The 25438-nt window shown below is 41.2% G+C and overlaps 2 protein-coding genes across 2 annotated transcripts; one reads left to right on the top strand and one right to left on the bottom strand.

Annotated features, from left to right (window-relative positions):
* Positions 1–6194: 6194 nt before the first annotated feature.
* LOC128735995 (activin receptor type-2B) lies at positions 6195–14111 on the top strand. Its single transcript, XM_053830484.1, has 7 exons — positions 6195–6889; positions 11445–11609; positions 11672–11985; positions 12045–12230; positions 12293–12632; positions 12773–13071; positions 13130–14111. The coding sequence occupies exons 1-7, from the start codon at positions 6850–6852 to the stop codon at positions 13313–13315; spliced, it is 1530 nt and encodes a 509-aa protein (XP_053686459.1). The 5' UTR covers positions 6195–6849; the 3' UTR covers positions 13316–14111.
* Positions 14112–21836: 7725 nt separating this feature from the next.
* LOC128746074 (uncharacterized) lies at positions 21837–23028 on the bottom strand. Its single transcript, XM_053843125.1, has 4 exons — positions 22753–23028; positions 22631–22688; positions 22101–22571; positions 21837–22045 (listed from the first exon to the last, which is right to left on the bottom strand). The coding sequence occupies exons 1-4, from the start codon at positions 23026–23028 to the stop codon at positions 21837–21839; spliced, it is 1014 nt and encodes a 337-aa protein (XP_053699100.1).
* Positions 23029–25438: the final 2410 nt, after the last annotated feature.

A 25438-nucleotide genomic window follows, 5' to 3' on the forward strand; every position in this document is an offset into this window, starting at 1 on the left:
GCACCACGTGGATGTAGGGAGAGGAGTTGGTGAACAAAAGTTATGGAATGCACATGTTCACCTTTGCCAGGCCAGCACGTGTCATTAGCCCGGAATGGTTGTTCCAGCTCCTCACGATCTCTGTCCTCCTTCTGGCGCTTTTTCCTCCTCATGGTCGTGGTCAACTCATTCCGCGCTCGTCGGTACTTGACCAAATTCTCACTCGTGGATATGCTTAGATAGTTTTTCCAAGCTCTTTTTCTCCCTCTATCGCATGTTGGCATTCTCTGTCAAGCCAATCACTTCATGCACTCGAGGTTTCTCTTCCTAGCACCGCGCTTGCGGCCTCGTTGACGGCCGAGCGAATCATACTCCATCCGTTTTCGAGGGTCGAAGCATCTAGCTTCACAGAGGAAGACAGAGCTTCATTCAGTACACGCGCGTAGTTTTCGGCAACTGGTGGGTTGTTTAACTGCCGAATATATAACCGAGGAGGGCGGCTTTGTCGCAAGGTATAAACCGTCGATAGTTTTGAACGCACATGTACTGCTACTAGGTAGTGGTCCGAGTCGATATACGCACCTCGTAAGTTGGTGATGTTAGAGCACACTATGAGAATATGGTTGATTTGGTTCGAAGTTCGTTGATCAAGTGATCTCCAACTGGCTTTGTGGCGGAAAGAAAGTGCTTCTGACTGTGGGGAAAGAAAGTGCTTCTGACCACCAAGCCTCGGGAAGCTGCAAAGCTGATGCATCGCTGGCTGTTATCGTTCATGTTGGTGTGCAGGCTATGGAGCCCGGTCACCGGTCTATACATTCCCAAGTAACACTTGCAACATGTTTTTTAGAAAAATATTCAGAAAACAGTTGCATTTAAATTATAAATAAGTTTCATGGAAAACAAGATGTTATAAAAATGTTTTATTTCTAACGCCGATGTTTTCAGCCAGAATGACAGGTTAAAGTTGCATTTCGGTTGTAAAGCTAAGTTTTTATTGAACATTTACAACTGAGTATTCGCGACTACGAAAGTAAAAGAGATTTCTAAGTCTGTTCGCACTCACACGAAACCCCATGCCGAATTGTCAAAAACTTACGTGAAAACAAAAGCAAAAATACTTCCTTCTCTTTTTTTCTCACACAAAAATCAAACCAATATCAGCAACTTCGTAGTGGCGAATTGCCGGCATTGAACAGCGGCGAAGCGATGACAATGAGTACAGCACAGATCCATAACTTTGACACATTTTCGCAACATTGCAATATTTTATTGAGCCTAAATGCTCCAATTTATGAGTATTCTGGGTATTTTTTGAGCGCAATTTAAGTTCTTTCACAAATAAAAATTAACTGTGAATCAGTTGTAAGTTAACGCGAAACAAAATGCATACAGTAAAGCTTTTTATTGGTTTCGAATTTTTCAGTTATCGGTGTGCTCATTTGAACGCAATCTTGTATAAACATGGCCGATGACTGCGCCAAAATATAATGTAATAGATCATTATTTTTGTGTCGTAGAATGATTTTATATATACAAGGGACATATAACATAATTAAAATAAAATATCCCACCAGTTTTCAAAGAGATTAGCATGTTTTGTGAGATTGTCAAAAAATGATATTTATTTCGATTCCACTCAACTTTTGCTTATAAAAGTAAATCTTGAGCGCATCAATTTTTCGGAAGTAGCATGGCAAAGTTCACGATAAATTTAAAATTGCACTTTAGTTTGGGTTATTTGAAGGCTATACAATGTTGCTTTGAGTGATTGATGAATTACCGAAATCTAACTTTAGCCATTTTATCTTGCGAAAAATGTCTGTCATTATTTGCTTGTAAATGTAAATATAACTTCAGGGAAATATCAGAAAAAAAAAAAATTCCTGTCAACAGCGCGATTAAGCTTTTCAGTTGGTAGTACAAAAACCATGCAACGCATAGGCGTCACTTTGAAATATTTCACAAACATGTTACATTTTAGCTCGTTTCTTGCGCTGTTTCAGTGTTAATCCGGTCGTAATTAAGTATGTGGAAACGAAAGGTTAGCAATTCGATTTGTTTTAAATCCGCTGTCAATTCTTATTTAAAACCAAGTGTGTTACTTGGGTTGCTTCCCTGCCGACCTGGGCGTTCATATCCCCGAAGACGATCTTGATGTCCATCGTGAGCAGCTGTCATAGAACGCCTCCGTCTCGTTGTCGGGTCTACCTTCGTGTGGACAATGCAATGTACGCACGGAGAATAAAAATGTAGTTTCAACCATATTTATGATTGTTTTACGCACAAACAGGAACTTCATGTGGTTTCAAACTGGAATGTTTGATTGAAATGAAAATATTTATTGTTATATCAATTTTAAATTCAAATTTGAAAATACTTTACTTTTAATTCAAAATTGTTATTTTCTTGATTCAAATAGAATTTCGTTTTGAAACAATATTTTCAGGTTGTTATAAAAATATTTTATCGCTCCTTGCGTTTATGATGGTGTAGTTGAAGAAACAACCTTTTATCCTTAATACGCACATCCTCCCGTTGATCGCTTTCCAGTCCATTACGCGATCCTGCATTTTGCCCAACACTACAAAGCCCGTTCCCAGCTCGTTGGCCGCTCCACCGCTCTGGAAAAAGAACCCGATCTATAAAAAGAGCGACAAGTTGGACTGTGAGAACTATCGAGCGATCACTGTTCTCAATGCCGCCTATAAAGTGCTGTCCTGAATCATTTTCCGCCGACTATCACCAATTGCGAACAGATTTGTGGGAATTGATAAACCGGCTTCGTCGAAGGTCGGTCTGCAACGGATCAAATATTTACACTGCGGCAAATCCTCCAAAAGGGCCGTGAATACCGAGTTCCCACGCACCATCTGTTCGTTGACTTCAAAGCCGCATATGATACCATCGACCGAAAAGAGCTATGGAAAATCATGGACGAGAACAGCTTCCCCAGGAAGCTCATCAAACTGATTAAATCTACGATTGATGGTACACAGTGCTGTGTTCGGATTTCGGGTGGATTGTCAAGTTCATTCGAATCACACAGAGGGCTTCGTCAAGGTGATGGTCTTTCATGCCTGCTGTTCAACATAGCGCTACAAGGTGTTATGTACCGACTAAAGCTGGACGGATACGACGGGCAGGGCATGTTGCAAGAATGCCGGACAACTACCCTGCAAAGATGGTGCTCGCCTCAAATCCGGTAGGAACAAGACGACCAGGAGTGCAGCGAGGAAGATGGTTAGACCAGGTGGAGCGAGATCTGGCGGAGAGTACTCGGTGTCCGAGGAATGGGAGAGCGATAGCCCTCAACCGAGTTACATGGAGAAACTTTGTTCAATAGGGTTTGTCTTAGGACGACAAGCCACCTAAATAAGTAAGTAATCACGAAGCGAGAATTCTGGTTAAACATAGGTTCATTATTTTCAATTTTTCAATAGTTCAACATCAAGAATCCACACTTTTCCTCATTTGGGTTAATTCTTAGAAGATTTTCCGAGCGATTGGTGTAAGAATATTGGAAATCGATCGGGAAACCGCTGAACTATTAGCGTTCAAAACCATACCACTTTTCGAGAAAGATTTTTTGAAATGACACCCTATCCCAAACCTTTCCGTAAGACGTAGTCCTACGTCAAAAGTGCACCGAAGATACCGAAACGATTTAATGTACAATATAACGTTTATGAGGGATTGTGCACTTCGGACAATTTTTCTTGCAATCAGCAATATAGTTCGAATTTTCGGAATGGAAAAGAATAATATTAGAGTAAATTTAACATGTTATATCATTTATTTGTTAATTTATTTTATGTTTTTATAGATACTCAACATCCGAGGAGCAACGGAAGCTCGCAAAAATGATCGTTCTAAAATGATCGTTTCCCAAGTTGAAAGATACCCTCTTCAAACATTTAGCACTGGATGAAGTAAGCTGCAATAATTATAGTATTTATCATCGAGGCGAATTTGATCAAATTTATACAGCAGAATTGCATCAAATACAGTTTACCCTTGTGAAATCGTCATATTACTTTCGACCTGGTCGAACCACCTCGCACCTCGAGCCTTCCTGTTTCCCGATGCCGGTGGGGTTGTTGAAGAGAACTGTTTTTGTCGCACTGTCGTCCGGCATCTTTACGACGTGTCCTGCCCACCGCAGCCTACCGACTTTCGCGAGATGTACGATGGGAACCTCTTCAAGCAGTGTCTGAAGCACATCATGATTCATACGCCTCCCCCACTCTTTCCCCCACTCGCTTTCAGTTTGTGCTTCGCCGAATATTGTCCGCAGCACATTTCGCTCGAACACGGCAAGGGTGCTTAGGCCCTTGGTAAGCAGCGTCACAGTTTCAAGTCCATAACAAAATACCGGTCTGATAAGGGTTTCGTATCATTATACGTCGTTACAATTGTTTTTTTTATTAATTACAAATAAATATTCAGAAGAATACATCATAAAATTCACAATCATAAAATCATATTCGAAATGAGTAGTTTCTAACCATTCCTCTCAATAAAATGAGTAGTTTCCACTCATTAATCTAGTTAATTAAACTGAGTAGAAACTACTCTGTTTTGACAAAATGCCCGGTTACTCAAAAATGAGTAGTTTCCACCCATTTATCCAAGTAAAAAAAAACTGAGCAAAAACTACTCATTTTGGAGAAAATGTATGGCTACTCATTTTTGAGTGCTGTCACTTTACTCATTTACTCATTTTTGCGTACCCACGGTTTTTCCGAAACTGAGTAGTTCTTTACTCAATTTTGAGTAGCCGAGGTTGAGCGTGCATGGGGTTTCTGTCAAATATCCGCAACGTAATAAAATCCGTATGCATTGTGTCTGGGCCTTAAGAGTAGGTGTGGAATAATGGTCGTTTAAAAGCTACCATGAAAATGCATGTCGAATAGACGTGGTGCAAACGTGTCAGTCAAGAGCAATTGTGGAGTAAAAGTGGAATAAGAGTGGAATGAGCATTACGCAAACGTATCAGCAGCATTACTGAGAGCGAGCGGGGAATAAAATTGGAATGAAAGTTGCCCAAATGCATCAGCTGCATTGCTAAGAGGAATTGTGGAATATGTGTCGAATAATCATCGTACAAACGTATCAGTAGCACCTCCAAGAGCCGGTGTGGAATAAAAGGTGCTTGATGGCAGCCAATAACACCAATAACTTGAATGACACTTATGATTATGATTCATTTGATTTGCACACTGACAACCTTTGGCTCCTCTGGCGCTAGTATATATGGACTATATGCGTTATGCTAGCGCCAGAAGCTAGCTGTTGAGAGTTTAGTGTAGAATTTCATGTGCCTTCAGCGACACCATCACTATAGTCTCTCAACTAATTTGACATAAGTTTTATCCAAGTGGGAACCTTTCGCTTGGATGTCTGTTCTCTGTGGTGCAGCGGTTAGATCACCCCTAGGGGTTTCCAACAGCAGTGATTACTACGCACCTTAGAAAAAAGTTACTTTTGATTACTTTACTGATTACCTCTGATTACCAGTAATCAATCTCTTGTGATTACTAAAAATTAATCATGATTACCAATGATTACTTAAGATTATCATTGATTACTATACTGATTACCATTGATTACCTAATTAATTCGTAAATGATTACAAAAATAATCTCTGGTTACAACGCACGGATACGCCTTGCTGGAAACCCCTTGGACCACCCCATCGACAGCTAACTGGCACCTTTATCTCATTTGCGTTGCGTTGACGAGTTATATCGAGCTCAAGCCCCTGGCAGACAACCATGTTCTCGCCGCCAACATCTCGTACGTGCGAAAATGAGATAGCAATTCAGCACTGCGTTTCACTCATCTGCCAGCAGTCTGATTTGGGCCCGCTGTCAAATTTTGAGCCCCGGACATGCTGTCGCTGACGTTTACTGTAGCTCGATATAAAGATGTCGATGGGGTGATCGAGCTGCAGTAAACGTCAGCGACAGCATGTCCGGGGCTCAAAATTTGACAGCGGGCCCACATCAGACTGCTGGCAGTTGAGTGAAACGCAGTGCTGAATTGCTATCTCATTTTCGCACGCACGAGATGTTGGCGGCGAGAACATGGTTGTCTGCCAGGGGCTTGGGTTAGATCGATATCAAATTTTTAGGTGAATACTTTAAGAGTGTATGAATACAATGAAAAGTGAAAACTGGCTGCGCTGGATGGATCTGAAGGAAGACTTCAAACGAAATAATTTTCCAGGCAGCAAAATGTTGAATTTTTTCCTCTACGCAGCTTGCTTTTGAATTATTATTGCAGTGTTTTTCAGTTTTCTTTTCATAGTCCATAGTTAACACTTGTTCTGTGCTAGAAGTGTGAAGTGCAATCCAGGAAAAAAAATCAAAAACATTCAGTTTATTGCCACTTTTAAAATTTTCGAGTCCAGACAAGTAGCTAGACAGATCTAAACAGATCCTCTGAAAAGGCTACACCATCACAAGTGAACTCCAAGAAATAAAAGCATAAAATTTCAAACTGTGAATAGTGCGGCTTGGAAAAAATTGTGGATCTTTTTGTATTGTACTTGGGCGGCGTGAAATACCTACTTATCCAGCTAGCAGAAAGCGGATTTAACGTTCACTCAGTGCAGTGAAAGTTCTATGTTTTGGCATCACAAGTGTAACAAAACAACGAGACTGTGGCGCAGCTTAAGGCCATGCCAGTAATCGCTCCGAGCCTGTGACTTTCTACAACAGCTGTGGGTTATTTGTGCCCGTACGGATGTGGGTGGCTGCCATCGGCTAGCGGAATAGTATGGTCCAGCTTGGCATTAACTGAAGCAATCGTGGTACCGCAAGATAGGCGTGTGTTCCGAGCGGCAGCAAACATAGCCTGTTAGCAAGAATGCGTATCATTCTATTCATAGCAATCGGTCTGGCATTATGTGAGTATACTGTTTGCTTACTTCTCAAATGTATGTATTAGTGTGGGCTAGCTTGGGATGTTCAAAATCACACAGTGTTTCAGTAGCATTATAGTCTGTGATTATAGTTTGAAATCAAATTTCTGGGTTGCCCGGACCTTTTTGGCTTGATTTTTGAATAGTTTCTATCGAAAAACGTAAACTAACCATGTGAGAATTATTCTTTACCAGATAGCGAAGGGAAATAAAGTTTCACGCAGTTTGTTTACGTGTCGATAGGAAATATTCCAAAATTAGACAAACATTTATTTTCCAATCATTTGATGTCTGTTTGATGCTAGGTTCAGGTGTGTGATTGAATTCAATTGTAACGTGTCATATAATCTACCTGCTGAATAAGTACCGTGCCAACACCATATTCAAGACAGCGCCTAATTCTGAACAGTTGCTGATTTGACAACATTCTAGCTATTAAAACCATTTTAGTAATACAAAATCATCACATGTACTTATTAAAATAGCTAGAATTTTGTTAATATGTAAGTCAAATCTGCAACTGTCCAGAATTAGGCACTGTTTGGAACATGGTGTCGCCACAGTTTGTTCGAGTTATCCAGTTGGTCGCTTAATAGCATATAAAACTCTTTGCCCTTTTGTGTTGTCATATTCAAAGTATCAGGAAAACCTCAAATGTTAGTTCTACCTGACGAGACAAGCAAAGTCGCCCGCTAAAACACAGGTAGAATTCAAAGCATGGCCGTGACGCCTGTGCTCGCAGGAGCGCCTAAGCTCGCCTGGCCCTGTGCGGACTCCGCGAACTGACTCTGAGATCTCTACCAAAGGCCAAGATGTCATATTGTAAATATGATGATGTTGGTTAGAGTAAAAATGGCACTTACTTTACCTGCCGAGAGCCGGGGTGACTCTTGCCGTATCAAGAATTCCTCTCCATTGTACTCGGTCTTGGGCTACTCGTTGCCAAATCGTTGCGCGTCTCGACACTCGTAAGTCGGCGGGGGGTTTTGAAGAAAACGGATTTCACTGCACACTCGTTCGGCATCCTTGTGACGTGGCCGACCGACCGTAGTCTCCCAACTTTGCCAGGTAAACGATGGAAAGAGGTGTAAAGGAAAAAAGATAGATAGCGAATTTGTAAATGTGCTTTACCCTGGACATCTTGTACTATTGAGTTGTAAAATAAAGTATAGTGAAGAAGTGGAGATTTTGTCAGGTCCACCTAACACCTAAGACGAGACATGACAACTGGCTTCTTTGTTTTGTTTTCACCTATCTGTTGATACTATTCACCAGGAGCGTAGCCAGAAAAGTTTCTTGTTAACAAAAAAAAATGACAGCCTAACCTTAAGCAGTTGTTTACTCATGGGAATGGAAAATGGAAAATTATTCCCAACTAAAAGTTATTTAGGTTAAAATTGAGTGCTCTTCATTTAACAAAAAATCGAAATGAAACAAAACAAATGTGCTGTTGCCGCCCAGTTGGTATCGGCACTCGGTGAAGGTCGAGACAAGCTGACAACTTATCCTGCATGCTTCTCAAAATCGCTCGCATGTATGGAATAGGCTCAAACGAGATCAACGTGCGCTTTTCGCGGTCGACAATCGTTGACAGTGACGAACCAGAAGTGGTGGATGAGTTCGTGTATGGATCGTTAGTGGCCGCGGATAGCAACACAAATAAGGAAATCCAGCGGCGTATTCAAGCAGGACATCGGGCCTACTTCGCCCTTCGCTTACTTGCTTTTCACAGGTTGCCTAGCAATTTTACCAAAAGTTATGAATATGTTCAGTCAATTAGCGGCTGCTTCATAATCCAACCAGATATCTAGAGACTTTGTTCATTATTGCTTAGTAACATTAAATTCCTAGCCGCCTTCTGCATATAAAATTTAATTAAGAGATTTTTATGAGATTTATGAATATTCATGTGTTCGATTAATTTAGAACTATTAGTTTTCGCAGATCCCTGGCCTTATCCTTATTCAGAATGAAGGCACTTTCTGAACAACGCAACAATCACATTTGGTAATTTTTAGTCCGAATCCCACTTGAATTTACAATATTATACTAACATTAGCTAAAATTCCCTACACCACGACAAGGTGCAGTTTGATAATGCTACCTATATCTGAATGGAAAATGCAATGAAAAGACATGGTTTTGTAAACTGCTTGGTTGAGTGGATTCTTGAAATGCTGTCGAAACGAGAGATACTTTCCAATATTGGCGAATCTTTATTAGAAAAATAATAACATCAAAACTAAATAATTTTAGAAAAATCAGCTTTTGTTGAGTGCGATTTTCTCATTTTCGTGTTTTGTAACATGGGACAGATATGCTTCCACCGGCAGTATAGCTGTCAAAGGTGGTCCACAGGAGGTTTTATCCACTGCTTTGGTCGCTAACGGTAGATGACCTTTTAAACAACCGTGAATTGCAAGGCAAGGAAGTGATCGGTTTTGCAGATGCTGTAGTCATTATAGTCCGTGGCAAATTTGATACAACAGTTTCATGGTGCAAAAAGAAGGACCAAATATAGATTCTAGTAAGACCACAATTCTGGCTTTAGTTTTCAAAAGGTCGCATAATCAACCCTTTTGCATGCATTATGCGACCTTCTGAAAACTAAAGCCAGAATTGTTGGCTCCCAGTTTGGCTTCGAGGTATGACGCTGGCCTAATAAGCCAGTCGTCGTATGTTTGAATCTCGACTGAGAGAGGCTGTTAGAGTCAATAGGATCGTAGCAACTGGCCCTGCGATTGTCCTGCACTCTAACAGCTGGTTGCGAAGTCTGTCGAATAAAAACAGAAGGTCAAGTTTTGATAACGGAGTGTAGCACATAGGCTTTGATTTTTAATGGGAAAGCTTAATGATAATAATAATAATGATGATGATGATAGATGGAGGCTAATTCTCCTCAAAAAGTAGCACAATTTATTCACAACATACTACTATGTTGGGATGATGCCTTTATAGGAAAAGGCATATATAGCATATGTATTCAAATAAGCAAAATCCGTGCTCTAATTGCATCAGGACACGTGATGCACTTAGAGCACGGATTTCGCTTATTTAACTCTAACATCTCAGCCAAGTGTTATTCGAAAAAGTTATGTATGGGGCATTTTGAGATCCAATTATTATCCACAAGATTACTGAACTAAGTATTGCTCTATTTTGAGCCGCTTTCGTAACGTTGGATGAACTGAATCAAGGGAATGCACTATTTAACCTGCTATTCAGCATTACCTTGAAAGGTGCAATACGAAGAGCAAACGTAAAAAGGAACGAGACTATCATCTCACATGCTTCTTAGTTTTGCGGATGACGTCGATATAATCGGAATCAACCGTAGAGCAGAGGTCTTTTTAATGGGAAACAGCAAGATTGGGACCTTAGACTAGTCTGTGTTGGGACCATTGAAACCGATCAGGTCAACCGTTTTTACCGGAGCACAATTTATCTCCATGCTGCAAACGTCTACCCCAGCGCCTTGCGATCGGGGCACAATTTGTCCGGTATCTTTGAAGCGAAAGCAAGGAGGCTCATCAAGGTCAGAGTTGAAGCTGTTGAAACGATAGACACCCGGTTTTTAAACCCATTGATGGCATACGAAAGTGTGAATCCCTCTCCCTGAAGGCCGCCGATGTCACTGACCGGCACAATTTTTGCAAGGTTTTTTAGAAACTTTTCTCTCACATTGGAGATGGACCCTATGGAGACTCATATACTATTCTGCTAGTAACCGCCCAGTTAGCTTCGAGATACGATGCTGGTCTAACAAGCCAGTCGTCGTATGTTTGAATCTCGGCTAGGCGGTGCTGCTAGATAGAGTCAGTAGGATTCTTACATTAGCCCCGTAACTGTTCTGTACTCTACCAACCGGCTGCGAAGTCTGTCGATAAAGAAGGCTAATGTTTAAAGACGGTTACGCCCAAGGCTTTGCTTTACTGTTCTGCTAGGCTTTTTCTAAAAACACCTGGATTTTAGTGATGCGGGACGCGTCCATTCAGAATGATCAGCGCTGGGTTATCGTGTAATATATTGTCCTTGTTTTAAGCTTAGCTGACAGAGCTGACATCCCTAGTTTGCTGAGCTTGTCTGTTTTCCACCTAATCCGTATACGGTTTGTAGGTTTGGCAGGGTAGTGCAATTCAATGTTTTCCATTGATTTCGTCTGTGGTGGCGACGACATCGGTTGTTCGTCCGTGACTGGTTTTCATCTTGCTTTTCTTTCTTTACGCTCTTTGCAGACGATTATGATTCTGATGATGTTTCATATTTATAGTTTTTCCAGCATGGAAAAATAAGTTTATAGCGATGTTTTTAGGTATTTGCGTTGGGTATGCATGGGTAGATGATTTCCATTATTTTTTACCAGCACAGCTATTTGACGCTGTTTGGTGACTTGGGCAACAATTGATTTTCTGATTTATGTACTGTTAAGTTAAATGTATGTTTAAAGATGTTGCTCAACGCACAGAATAATATGCACAAAACGCGTATAAAGACAATCCAGCCACAATCTGTATATGGCCTTCTGTTATTCCATTCACAGCGGCCGCCGAATTGGAAGCCTCTCTAGCCGAACCAAGTGGATTAGTGTGTGAAACGTACGACTGTAAGGATGGCGAATGTTCGATTGGAATCGAATCCTGCGAGGAAGGCGACGCGGATAAACCTGTTGGATGTTTTGTGGTTTGGAGCACCAACAACGTTACGAGTAAGTACCTATTTTAAAAGTTGTTAAAATTTGATTCTATTGTTTATGCCGCTCCATTGCAGATGAGGTAAAGGTGACAATGAAAGGATGTTTTCTGAACCCAACCGATTGCAACAACACCGAGTGCGTTGATACGTCGTTAGGTACCAAAAATAACTTAAACTACTGCTGCTGTCGGGCGAACATGTGCAACCGTGAGCACAAGTGGGTCCCGGTGGTCACCAAGCCCCCGGATGTAATTCACCAAGCCGCTAATGACTCAAATATCTTCTTTAACATTGCAACGGTCGTGTCAATTATTTTACTCGTTGTTTTTATTGGTATCGGACTATTTTATCGTCATCACAAGCAATCGATGTTTAACGAAGTACCGACGGTTGTTATGAGATTTAACAAGCAAAACCATAGTTTCTGATTTTAAGTTTTTTTTTTCAGACTGAGCCAGAAATTACAAGCTCTTCTCCAAATATAGCATTGAGACCAATTCAGATGATTGAAATCAAGGCGCGTGGTCGATTTGGAGTAGTTTGGAAGGCGCAGTTGATGTCACAGGAGGTTGCCGTGAAAATTTTTCAAACACAAGAGAAGCAATCCTGGATTACTGAACAAGAAATTTTCAGAGTAAGTGTGATAAAAGTTATACACGTGTGATGAAAACATAATTGAACTATTACCCTCAACAGTTGCCACGCATGAACCATCCCAACATACTTCAATTCATTGGATGTGAAAAACGGGTTTCACCAATGAGTACAGATTTTTGGTTGATCACGGCTTATTGTCAACATGGGTCATTGTGCGACTATCTCAAATCACATACTGTTACCTGGCAGGAGCTACGTATCATTGCCGAAAGTATGTCCCGTGGACTGATGCATTTGCACGAGGAGATTCAAGGCAGTAAAACCGAGGGATTGAAACCGTCGATTGCACATCGCGATTTTAAGAGTAAAAATGTATTGCTAAAGGACGACTTGACAGCATGCATCGCCGATTTCGGACTGGCGCTTATTTTTACACCAGGTAAAATGCTGCGCTTGCTGATTGCGATTATGAAACTAATAGTAATTGACTGGTCGTAATACGTTTAGTACCGAAACAGAAGCTAAGAGATTAGATGATTAAAACATCATTACTAACCTTATGTTTTTCGCTTTTTATAGGAAAACCTTGTGGAGATACTCACGGACAGGTTGGAACACGTCGCTATATGGCTCCAGAAATTCTAGAAGGGGCCATCAACTTTACACGCGATGCATTTTTGCGGATTGATGTTTACGCTTGCGGCTTGGTACTGTGGGAATTAGTTTCACGCTGCACAGCGCATGGTGGTGCAGTTGAGGAATATCGGCTGCCGTTTGAGGCGGAGCTTGGCTCACATCCTACTTTGGAGGAAATGCAAGAGAATGTGGTAACAAAAAAGCTACGTCCGCGCATCTGCGACCATTGGCGAAACCACAATGTAAGGGTTATCTCAAAGAGTCACTCATTCACCTCAAGTAATAATTATCTCTCATTAGGGTCTTAACGCGCTGTGTGACACAATGGAGGAATGCTGGGATCACGACGCTGAAGCGCGACTTTCTTCTTCATGCGTAATGGAGCGCATTTCTCATCACGGTCGTTACCAGCCGACCACGCCGCTGCTCATAGAAACCAATACTACCAACGACCTGCCGCCGAAGGTCGTTTCCGAAAGTGTGTAAGGAAGCACTCTTACCCTTTTACAAACGACGTGCTCCCTTTTTTCTCAGGGGAGCCAGATATAGCGCTGGAAATATGTAAGACGATATGATTATTACTATTTATTGGTACATACTTATTACTGAGCTTGTGCTCCAGTACTCGGTACTTGTACAACAGCGATGAGTTTATCCATTTGTTTAGTAAAAAAGAGATACAAGCCTTCTTCCTTAGATCGATGAAAATACGATAACGTAGATCAAAAATATTGCGACTGAGTATAGACGAATCCACGGAGAAGTACATAACGAACTTGTCGCTCAGGGATGCTATTTTAGGATTAAATGTTACAATTCAAACTGGAGTAATTGTAATATTGTTTGTTTGAACTTGTTTTTTTATTAACTGACTTTCATCTGACTTAAAAAATAATCTTTTGATATGCAGAAATTTTCTTTCTGATTGAGGCCTTTGCAATCGCAAGCGATTGATAATATAGTTTGGACTGATGTGAAGGTATATCCTGTAAGGACTAAAAAAATAACATATTTATAATTTCAAAGAGATTGTCGAATCAGCAGTAACATTTATTGTTTAAATATGCAATTACTTGAGGAAAAAAACGTAAAACATTTATTGGGCATAACTCGGCAATTGCGGATCTATTTGCCGCATCATTCACAAAACAAACCAGTGTGTAAGGTAGGTTTTAAAAAACCGCAAAGCGTCTGCAGGTTGCGTAATAAGGTATATTTTTATAAGAACTTTCCTCCAATATAGTAGTTATATGCCATGATTAGGTTATAATAAATATCTTAATAGTAGACTTAAAAATATATATTAAAATTACTTCGAATGACCAATTCTGCGGTGAATGATTTTCGGGTTTCTAGATCAATTATCAATAGTTTTGCGTCGATTGATCAGATAATCTTCTACGCATCAACTTCAGCAAAGAAACCTATTGATTTCAAAGCACACACTACTAAAAAACTGAAAATTAATAAAGCATTGTTCTGGATCGTTCACTACTCATTCTGGAATACCACAAGGCAGCTATCTTGGTCCTTTAATACTCCTTATCTACTTCAATGACGTCAACTACCTGCTTAAAGGTCCGCGACTCTTGTTTGCTGACGACCTCAAGTTATACTCAAAAGTCGAAAATCTATCCGACGCCGCTGTCCTTCAGGAGGAACTATCGACCTTTGACAAATGGTGTGTCGACAACCGCATGCTGCTTAACCCCAACAAGTGTGAAGTCATCACATTTTCCAGAGAGCTGAGCCCGTTCGCTTTCGACTACAAGCTGTCAAATACGCCGTTATGTCGTGAAAACTGCGTCAAGGATCTGGGGATACTGCTCGACTCTAAACTTACATTCAAACAGCACATCGCGTTCATCGTGGACAGAGCTTGCAGAAACCTTGGCTTCATTAGGCGCATCGGCAAGAACTTCAACGATGTTTACTGCTTGAAAGCTCTTTATTGTGCATTAGTCCGCTCCAATCTTGAATACTGTGCTTCAGTTTGGAGTCCATACTATCAAAATTGAGTTAGCCGAATCGAGTCAGTGCAGCGGAGATTCATTCGTTTTGCTCTTCGGAGACTTCCGTGGAATAACCCTTTCCAGCTGCCAAGCTACGAACAACGTGACAAGTTACGGAATGAATTGAACAAAATGGAAAAGGATGGAATCGTAGTAAAGGAGTAGCGGCACACGGACTGGGTAAGCAATATCCTTCTCGTCAACCGGTCGACCTCAGGTGAGTCAGTCAGAATATGCCTAGATCCTATAACACTGAACAAAGCCATCAAACGTCCCCATCTTCAATTCAATACTGTCGATGAGATTCTTCCCGAACTGGGCAATGCAAAAGTGTTTTCCACCGTCGATGCCAGAAAGTGCTTCTGGCATATAGTGCTAGACGAAAAAAGCAACCTCTTAACGACCTTCTGGACACCATTCGGAAGATACAGATGGGTCAGATTATCATTTGGAATATCATCGGCGCTCGAAATTTTCCAGGCGAAGCTGCGTGAAGTCATCGACGGTTGGGAAGGGGTGGAGTGTTTAGCCGATGACATGCTCGTATCTGGTAGAGGTAATTCGTTAAAGGAAGATATGAAGGATTATAATCGCTGCCTAGAAAAGTTGCTGGCTCATCTGGATCGATGTAATGTTAAGCCCAATGAAACGAAAATGGTCCTCTTTCAATCTTCAGTGAAATTTTTTGGACATACTCTCACCAATGGTGGTCTCAGAGCAGACGAATCAAAGATCGAAGTAATCAGAAGCTATCCTACACCAAAAAACCGCAAAGAGCTTTACAGATTTGTAGGAATGGTTAACTATATAAGCTGGTTTATACCCAATCTTAGCTGTAACCTACACGTTATTCGCCGTTTGATCTCTGACAAGATCGATTGGAATTGGGGACCAACAGAAAACGCCGAGTTCGAGAAAGGTAAAGCGTTGGTCGCTGATGTAAATACTTTACGATACTACAACAGACATCAGCCTTTATGGATAGAGTGTGACGCAAGCTCGTTCGGTTTGGGAGCCGTCGTCTATCAGGAAAACGGTGTCATAGGATATGCTTCTCGAACACTCACTCAAACCGAGAAGAACTATGCCCAAATTAAAAAGAAGCTACTGGCGGTCCTCTTTGCCTGTGTGAAATTCGACCAACTTATCATCGGAAATAAAAAGACTACTCTGAAGACTGATGATAAACCTCTGATCAATGTGTTCAAAAAACCGCTCTTGAAGGCGCCGAAAAGGCTTCAGCATATGCTTCTCAATTTACAGCGCTATTACATTCACTTGCAATTCGTCGTTGGTAAAAACAACGTGGTAGCGGATGCGCTGTCTAGAGCTGTCAGTCCCTCTACAACCGGATCGGACAAATTCTGTAATACGAACATCTACGGTATCTTCGGCGAAGTGGAAAACATCCATATTAGTAGCTTCCTGAATATAAGCGATGAGTGAATTAACGATATCATCGAGAAGACTGAGGAAGATAATGTGCTCCAAACAGTGCTGCTATACATTCGTCAAGGTTGGCCAGATAAAATTGATCAAGTTCCAATGGAAGTCAAACCCTTCTACAAATATCGTCACGAACTATCTGCGCAAGATGGGTTAATTTTCCGAAATGATAAAATCGCGATTCTTAGGTCATACTGGTATAGAATCACCTGGAAGTTGGTCAGAAAAAATGTGTTTTGGCCTGGGATGAATAATCAAATTAAACATCTTGTTCAAGAATGTTCCGTTTGTACCAAATTTTCATCTTCTCAGCAGAACCCGCCAATGAAGTCTCATCCTATCCATTTCAGCTGGTTTCGATGGACGTTTTTTATGTTTGGTACAAAGGAAAGCAGCGAAAATTTCTTATAATGGTAGACCACTATTCAGATTATTTTGAAGTGAACCTGCTGAAGGATATGACACCCAACTCTGTAATAGAGGCATGCAAGCGTCATTTTTCCTGCCACGGAACCCCTCAACTGCTGGTTACAGACAATGGCTCAAATTTTGTCAATGAACAAATGACGCGTTTTGCCAAGTCTTGGGGATTTAAGCACTCTACATCTGCTCCACACCACCAACAATCCAATGGCAAACCGGAGGCAGCGGTGAAAATCGCGAAACAATTAATTAAGAAATCAGAGCAGTGCGGTGAGGATTTCTGGTTCATGCTGGAGCATTGGAGAAATACTCCAAATAAAATCGGCAGTTCTCCATCGTTCCGATTACTATTCCGAAACATAAGGTGTGGAATTCCGATGCCAGCTACAAACCTGATTCCCAAGGTGGTAGAATCAGTTCCCGAGTCAATTCGTTCCATTATGACAAACAATCGCGGGAGCTTCCGCAATTAGACATAGGCTCACCTGAGTACGTCCAACTGAGGCCCGATACGTCTAAGCTGTGGACACCTGGTTTCGTCTCCGATCGTTTGAGTGACAGATCATATCTCTTCAATGTAGATGGTGCTAAGTACCGTCGTGATGCTGTTAACGTCAAGTTGCGTAAAGAACCATCGTCACCGCTATTTCATAAACAAGTCATTCCAGAAGGGCATTATGATGCCGGTGCGCAAACTACTACAGAACCAGTTGTTCAAGCAGTTCCTTCAAACAATCCCGAAACAGCTGTACTATTGGAGGTACCAAAGACATCACAAACTTCACTCGATCAGGCAGATGCTGTATACAGTTCACCATTACCAGCGAAGCTCCAAACAAACAAAATCATTTCCTCAGGAGCTAGTTTCTGCTTCTGCTACCAGAACACCGAAACCATCGTCATCTACATCATCAGATAAAACCCGTCCGAAGAGAGAATCCCGTTTACCAACTAAATACAAACACTCTGTAGTGCATAATATTAGTTATTCGAAAAAAGGGAAGATGTTGCAATGTTGTAGTAATTACTATTAGTTATCCCCCGGCAATATTGTATTACGCAATCTTTAGAAAACCACCGAGACTAGCAGCCACGCAGCCAGAGGTGGGGGCCAGGAGTCCCATCTTGGCTCCAAATACATTATATGCATATCATATTGCTTATAACTATAATACATTATAATACATTAAATGTATTGTAGTTCTAAACGATAAAATCTATACCTATAAAAAAGGATTTCTGTGTCTGTCTGTCTGTCTGTCCGTATGTTCCTTATAGAATCGAAAACTACTGAACCGATCGGTGTGAAAATTTGCATGTAGAGGTTTTTGGGGCCAGGAAAGGTTTTAGTGATGGTTAGAGACCCCTCCCCCCACTAAGAGGGGGGGGGGGGCTCCCATACAAATGAAACACAAATTTCTGCATAACTCGAGAACTAATCAAGCAAATAGAACAAAATTTGGCATGTGGATGTTCTGTTGACAAGAATTTATTCTATAGTAAATTGAGACCCCTCCCCTCTTTATAAGGGGAATTATAACTCCTCTCCCCTTTAAGAGGAAGGGCTTCCATACAAATTTCCTCATATCTCGAGAACTAATTAAGCAAATGGAACCAAATTTGGCATGTGAAGGTTTTCGAGGGCAATAAAACTTTCTATGGTGAATTAGGACCCCTCCCCACTTTAGGAGGGGGGCTCCTATACAAATGAAAACCAAATTTCCTCATAACTCGAGAACTAAACAAGCAAATGGAACCAAATTTGACATGTAAGTGGTTTTGGAGGCAAGTTTTTTCTATGGTGAATTGAGACCCCTCTCCGCTTTAGAAAGCGAGTTATGACCCATCTTCCCTTTAAGAGGAGGGGCTTCCATACAAATTTCCACATAACTCGAGAACTAATCAAGCAAATGGAACCAAATTTGGCATGTGGGAGTTTTAGAAGGTAGAATTTCTTTCTATGGTGAATTACGACCTCTTCCCCTTTTAAGACGGGGAGCTACCATACAAATGAAATACAAATTTCCGTATTATTTGTGTAGTAATCAAGCCAATGGAACCAAATTTGGCATGTAGGAGATTTTTGAGTCTTGAATTTATTTTATGATAGTTTTATGATTTTATGATACCCCTGTGGTAGAGGGATATGGACTCTCATACAAATAAAACAGAAATTTTTGCGAAACTTAAAAACTAATCGAACTCGAGAAATTCGAGACTCTTCCATAAAACATTAATCAATAACAAGACCACAAAAACTATCTATAGTAACACTAGATCATTCAGGACGAGACGGCCGCGAGTATTTCCGGCGACCCGCCGTCGGAAGCGCCGCCCACTGTGGGGAGGCAACTCCCCGCAGAAATCACTACTGTCTAGGTTTATTTATTTTCCTAGGTCTACCTGGGTTGCCTGGAACGAGCGACAGCGAGTAAGGAGAGGATCGCAAAATGGTACTTTCCACAAAAAAGTTTTCCGTGAAATGGTACATCCCGCTTAAGGTTTTTCGCAAAATGATATTCGGCAAAATGGTGTACAATCATGGCGAATATTACTATCCGCTTTCTGGCTATGCAATGAGGGGACAGGGGAGTTGTTTTCTACTTTACTGTGAGGAAAAATTGCAAATTTGTATATTAAACTACCCATTCCTGGTAACTAATAAGCATTAACATAAGCAGCAAATCAGCATATCTGGCATTTTATACTGCACGTTGTTGCATATTAGCTTTTTGACTGCATAGGTGTTGTAAATTGGCATCCAAAATTGTATTCAAATTCTTCGTGTCGGTAATTAGCTGTAAATTAGCATTGTCAGCACTATAAGAAGGTTATCAGTAAAGTAGCTGTATATTTTGCCAAAATTGCATTTAATTAGCATTTAAGGCGACTTAAATGCTTATTGGCCTACATTTGAATAGCATTGGTGATGCTTATTGGTTACCTGGGATGCTTTCTTAGTTACGTAACTGCCCAAATGAATCATCTAAGGTTGAACTCCTCAGAAACTTGCAAAACTCGAGGTTGTGACAAAGATCATCCGAGATTCATGATTTATGTATAACACACGTTAATTTGTGGCAATACGAAGTTTGTCGGGTCAGCTAGTATGCATATAAAACAGTTAAAATCAAAATTGGGCCCCCGTCCCACCCCCCCTTCTGGCTACGTGGCTGGAGACCAGTGTCTAACCGAGCGCGTATGTGAGCGGACTTAATAAATGTACTCGTTCTAATAAGTGATTTTTATTAATCTAAATCCGAGTGTCCTCCTGTCTGCATTGAATAAAACATTTGCGTAGACGTGTTCCAGCACGGTTCAGATTTCCTTCACAGAATACTTCTCCCGGGTTAGGTCTAACAGGTCATCGTGCTTAAAAAAAATGATCACGTTCGATGCCTTGTCGTCCATTTTGTGGATTTTTTCCGATTCAACGGCAACGCTCGGTGCGTCCTTGGTTACCGCATCCAACAGTTCGATAGCCTGTACAGGTATCTCTCCACGCGGTTTCCCATTTTCGTATTCAGTCCCGGAAAACGGAATTATTCCGTGGGCAGATTCCTTCCGTGAGTCACCCATAATCTCTTGTAATTTGTAGTTTGAGAGGACTAAAAAACTATCAGCGGAAACAGGAACTATAAAAACGTATTGAACTTATCGTGTGGAAAGCTAAAAATTGAATAGAATAAATTTTTGTTAGGTTTGAGGCAGAGTTGAGCAAGGGTTGGCGATTGCTGTAACCCGATATAAGTCACCTTCGAAGTTCGAATACGATTACGCCAATAAGAGTGTTGTGACAAAAAGCAAAATTTCAATGTGAGATAGTAGTCATATATTTTATTACACACTCTTCTTCTTACACACAATGATTATATCATAGAACTTGTTGCGAGATCCAATGCCTAACTGGTATTATATATTCTACATAAGTTTTCAATCGCACTTAACTGCTTATTGTTGATGCATAACCTTAGAAACATAAAACAATTTGCACTTTTAGTCCATTCGATAGGCCGAATGACTGTTTCAAACAATTGTGTATTGTGCATGTTTGCATGTTATTGAACCCATTGCTGACTAGTGTAATTTCGTCATTTGTAAGTTGATAAATTTGCAGTATAAATTACTTTCAAGCTTCAAACCTACTAATATAAAATTAATAGGAAAAAACCATTTAAATAGTTATACTGTTCCCTCTATCAAACTAAGCGATCCGATTTCTGATGTTTGACATGAGCCTATTCTCTATGCATGTAAATATAGATGATGTATAATTATTTTCTTACACACAAGGAACCAGTTACTCTCTAGATATGTGCGACCGAAAGATAAAACTCATCATTCTTTTACACTCTAGTAATCCTACCTACAAAACGAGTACAAATTTTAATGTTGCTTTTTTAAGTTACGCTCTTATATTTTCGTCTAAAGAGTCCTACAATAAATAGCTCCGAATAAGGATTGCGGAATCTACAGCCAATGATTCGATCCTAGCGAATCTGAGTTGTGTTACGTTTATGTTTAATATTTGTTTGTATTTGGTTTCTTCCCCGGGGACAATTGCAATATTGGGGTCATTCAGTCAGGTTGTTGTTTTCTCTTTCAGTACACCGCTATATAGTTTCTGTAAAATGCACCTAAAAGTGGTTCTACAATGGTCTGCGTAAGATGATGTTGGTCTCCCTATGATTATCTCTTCGAATTTTGCTACAGAAAGGTAGATAGCATACCCAGTCCATCCGGTTGCAGAAATTGTTAAAATACTATTTGTAGCAAAGAGCGAATATAATAAGGATCGTTAAGGTACATAATGACTACAGCTACGATATTCAGGTTTAGAGAGAGACGTCAAACCAACGTTCGTCTTGTTCATAGTAGAATGATTATATATGAAAGTATAGCAGTTTCGAGAAAGAAAAAGGTTTCGTCCATATTTTCAGTTTTTGCATCTTTCTTCCGAAGTTGGAACAATTTCAAATCTGCCAAAAATTTACTGAAATTAATATTGCAAAACAATTATCGAACATTGAGCCGAACAATAGCTGAAAATTTTTTCCTTCCTGCTCACTCCATTTATAACAAGGCGAAAGGTACAATAAAGAACTTGTATACGCCAATGTCTCCTCTTAGTCGTTGCCAGAAGACTTAGAAGGTATAACTCTGGCTCGAAGCAAAGCGACTAGTTTGGATGCAAGCGGTGCACTGCTCGTTTGAGGCGGAGTCTGTTTGGTCAACGATGCCTGTTGAGATGCATTTTGAAGCTTCAACTGTTGAGCAGAAAGATTATTTTCAACCTTTGTAGACAGATGCGAGTGTACTACTCCGTCCCCGGAATCTGTAAGAGAATAAGTTATGTGAATCCTGCTGAACCAGTGTACGAATCATTTTACCATCTCCATTTTCGTCATCTTCGATGTTCAAATTGGAGATATCGGACAGCGTCAAATCCTTCTCTTCCTCCTCCAAAAGAAGACTAGAGTACGAATGAGAGGTGTTGTTGTCGGTAACAGACTGTGACGGTGGCAGTTGATCCGATTGGTCCGATGCACTGTTGCAGTTTATTTGGTTCAGCACCTTTTCGTCCATTAAATCATCGTCGCTAACGGCGCTGCTACTCGTGTTCGAATAATCAAGAAACGAGCTGCAATCGGAGGATTGATCACTGTCGCTGCTACACACCATGACCACCTCGTCGATGTTTATATCATCCGAGTTGGAAGATGATGTGTTATAGTTGAAGTTGTAATTTTCATCACTTTCGCCTGAGGTCTGTTCCAGTTCCACTGTTTCCGAAGCAATCTTCGACAGGATATGTGGGTAAAAATCTCTGGCCGTACTGTTGTTAGGCTCATATTGCAAAACTGAAAAAAAGTACAAATTATCGATCGCCACAAGCTCGCCTGTATAGTGGTTGACCTACTCAGTTTGCAATATTTAAGTGCATTGATGTAATCACGCAACATCACCGCCGACAAGAACTACGGGAATAGATTGGTTATAAAATTTTAATCGATAAAATGCATACCAATTAGTGTGGTTTACCTCCGCCAGCAGCTCCGTTGGGGCAGAAATGCTTTCGTCGGCATCCGTATACTCGGAAAGGCTCTGGCTGAGGTCATCGTTCGAGGGTGATTGAATGATTAGTGTTTCGTTGTCTACCGTTGCCGCAATTGGTTCCGCTACCGTTAGTCCAGGTGACGCTGCTGGATTGCTGCTGGACAGTAGCGTGTTGCCGTTTGCTTCGTCCAGGTAGTCCTGCTGAATTGGATAGTGAGGAAGAAGGTAGAGGTAAATGACTTTAGAACATTTTTTCTTCATTCTGGAAAGTCTTTGGAAACACTTATGCCACTAATGATAATGGTTTCCAACATACATATATCGCGATAAGAGTGTAACTACTGAGGTTTACGTTTACGAAGCAGTTATTCCCTAAGTGCCAAAATTTTCAGAATGAAAACTCGAAACAACTGTTATGCTAAGATGGCGTAACTTTGGACGAAAGCCGCAAGTGTCGACATTTGTATATTTTTAATAAAATCTTAGATTTTACCCATGCGTTTTGTTAAATACATGTGGCATACCGAACATAATATACGCAATGCTGGAATAAAAGTAGCTATGATATTTTTGGTTCAGCTACATTGCATGCAAACAAGTTTGACATTTATTTCTAGAAATCTCGACATGTACGGGTTCGACTACATCTACAGAACAAATCCAAATGTTGATGCCAAATTCCATGTTACTAAATCATAATTTATTTTTTCGCCAGTAACGAAACTATTGGCAAAGTGTGCAGCGGTTGGAGGGAGTGGATTTCGGATGAAACTTGGAAGATGATCGACGATCGGAGAGAGGCGAACGTCGGCATTGAGCGAATGCGAGTCAGAGTGACTGAGACAGCTGCCCATCAATGATACGCCGAACTGGATAGCTTGTAGGCGAAACAAGTGGGTCTGAACTACCTCCCTGGTCAAAGAAAAACAAACCGTCGCCACCAATAGTGATATCCGTTTGTTGTACGATATTTCTCGCCAGAGACCAACAAAACCAAGGCATAACGCCAATAGTTTGTCGCATTAATCGCGAGGTGCTCAAAGCTGACCTATCTTTGTCAGCCCAGATGATGCATCAGCTATTCAGCGATATATGGGAAACCGCAACTTTTCCGGTAGAATGGATGCAGGGTCAAGGTCCCTAAAAGAGGAGACCCAACTGAATTCAGTAACCGGCATGGCACCATGTTGCTTTGTATTATTCTTGAAGTACTCTAAGGTAATTAAGGTAATTAACTGAATCCATGAGAAAAAGCTAGCCCATCTTATGGAAGCTAAGTACGAGGCGTTCCTGTGCAAGGTTTTGCACAACGGCGTCTTGTACGACTCTACCAGGATAACTGATGATGTGAGACAGAGCTGCATCTTATTGCCGTGACTGTTTCTCATCGCTATGGATGGAAGCGTTGGAACGATTGACAGCAGACCCAATCGAGGATCGCCTTGGAATCCTCTAACCATGGAGTAGCTGAATGTAGCCGACGACATTGTCTTACTCACACAACGCTGAATCAATATGCAGTGCAAGTTAGATGACCTCTCAGAGAACTGCCAGATAGCGGGTCTCACAGCCAATATAGCAAAGATTAAGTCTAAGATAGTGAACCGCCACAATTCCGCCCACTTTACAGTAGCGTGACAACAGGTTGAGCAGGTGAACACCATTGGTGTTAGTCGCCAGACAACACCCGATGGAGATACCAAGACTGATATACACACTCGAATCATAAAGACCAGGGGTGACTGTGCAAGTGCAAGTTTGGCGCACAAACCAGATCATTCAACATACGAAACACCGAGTTTTCAACTCAAACATTAAATGCGTATTGCTGTACGCCTGCGAAACGTTGTGCGTCTCAGCGGAGACAAAAATCGCTGCCAGCGAGAAACCCTTCAACGAGGAACTCCATCGCTGATATTATCAACGGCCGATAGTAACAGAAATTTGAGAACGTAGGTGGAAGTGGAGCAGACACACCTTGAGGAAAGGGGCGAACGGGATCTGCAAAGAAACTCTCCACTGAAATCCGCAAGGACAACGAAAACGAGGTAGACCCTGAGGCTAATGCAGCGTAACCAACGATATCCGGGTTGTTGACGTGAACCTGTTCTGGCGACAGGTGATAGCCATGACGGGTAACCGTCGGCAGTTTTTGCCACAAAAGACGATCATTAAGACTGTCGCAGTGGCCTTTTAACTCAATGACCTTCTGGCATTCAAAAAAAAAACCGTCGGCAGTGGAGATCTCTGATTTCATCGATTTGTTCTGCCTGGCCGGCGGACATGGCCCAGTAAGTAAGTATTTCATAGTTTATAGCAATGGAAAGCGAATAACTGGACCTCAGGCGCAATACAGTTCCCAATTAGTGGACCTTAGCCTTCCAGCTGCCAGTCGCATCGTTTTCCGTTTGCGCTCTGCCAAAAATAGTTCGCAAAACTGTTCGTATCTGAACGAACGATGGCCGGCACTTTTTTGATGCCGCAGACGTACGATCTTTCCGGGGATCTCGTAGTAAGGAAGATCCGTGCCTGGTTGTCCAATATATTCAAATCGAAACCAACGATGAAGATACGGTTGAACATTCAGCGGTTATCAGCGGAAGGGGTTGCTGCAGATCACTCTCGGAAGACTGATGAGCGGATCGGTAAGCAACTTGGAGAGAACCTGAAC

This window comes from Sabethes cyaneus, chromosome 1, assembly GCF_943734655.1.
Source record: "Sabethes cyaneus chromosome 1, idSabCyanKW18_F2, whole genome shotgun sequence".
Taxonomy (NCBI): domain Eukaryota; kingdom Metazoa; phylum Arthropoda; class Insecta; order Diptera; family Culicidae; genus Sabethes; species Sabethes cyaneus.

What these genes read in the sequence shown, in the direction of transcription:
- LOC128735995 (XM_053830484.1), top strand. Translation starts at nt 6,850, where the DNA reads ATGCGTATCATTCTATTCATAGCAATCGGTCTGGCATTAT. An exon ending in AGCAATCGGTCTGGCATTAT is followed by an intron (nt 6,890 to 11,444) that starts GTGAGTATACTG and finishes TTCCATTCACAG; the next exon opens with CGGCCGCCGAATTGGAAGCC. An exon ending in CTGAACAAGAAATTTTCAGA is followed by an intron (nt 12,231 to 12,292) that starts GTAAGTGTGATA and finishes TACCCTCAACAG; the next exon opens with TTGCCACGCATGAACCATCC.
- LOC128746074 (XM_053843125.1), bottom strand. Translation starts at nt 23,028, where the DNA reads ATGAAGAAAAAATGTTCTAAAGTCATTTACCTCTACCTTCTTCCTCAC. An exon ending in CAACGGAGCTGCTGGCGGAG is followed by an intron (nt 22,689 to 22,752) that starts GTAAACCACACT and finishes CTATTCCCGTAG; the next exon opens with TTCTTGTCGGCGGTGATGTT. An exon ending in ACTTAAATATTGCAAACTGA is followed by an intron (nt 22,572 to 22,630) that starts GTAGGTCAACCA and finishes ACTTTTTTTCAG; the next exon opens with TTTTGCAATATGAGCCTAAC.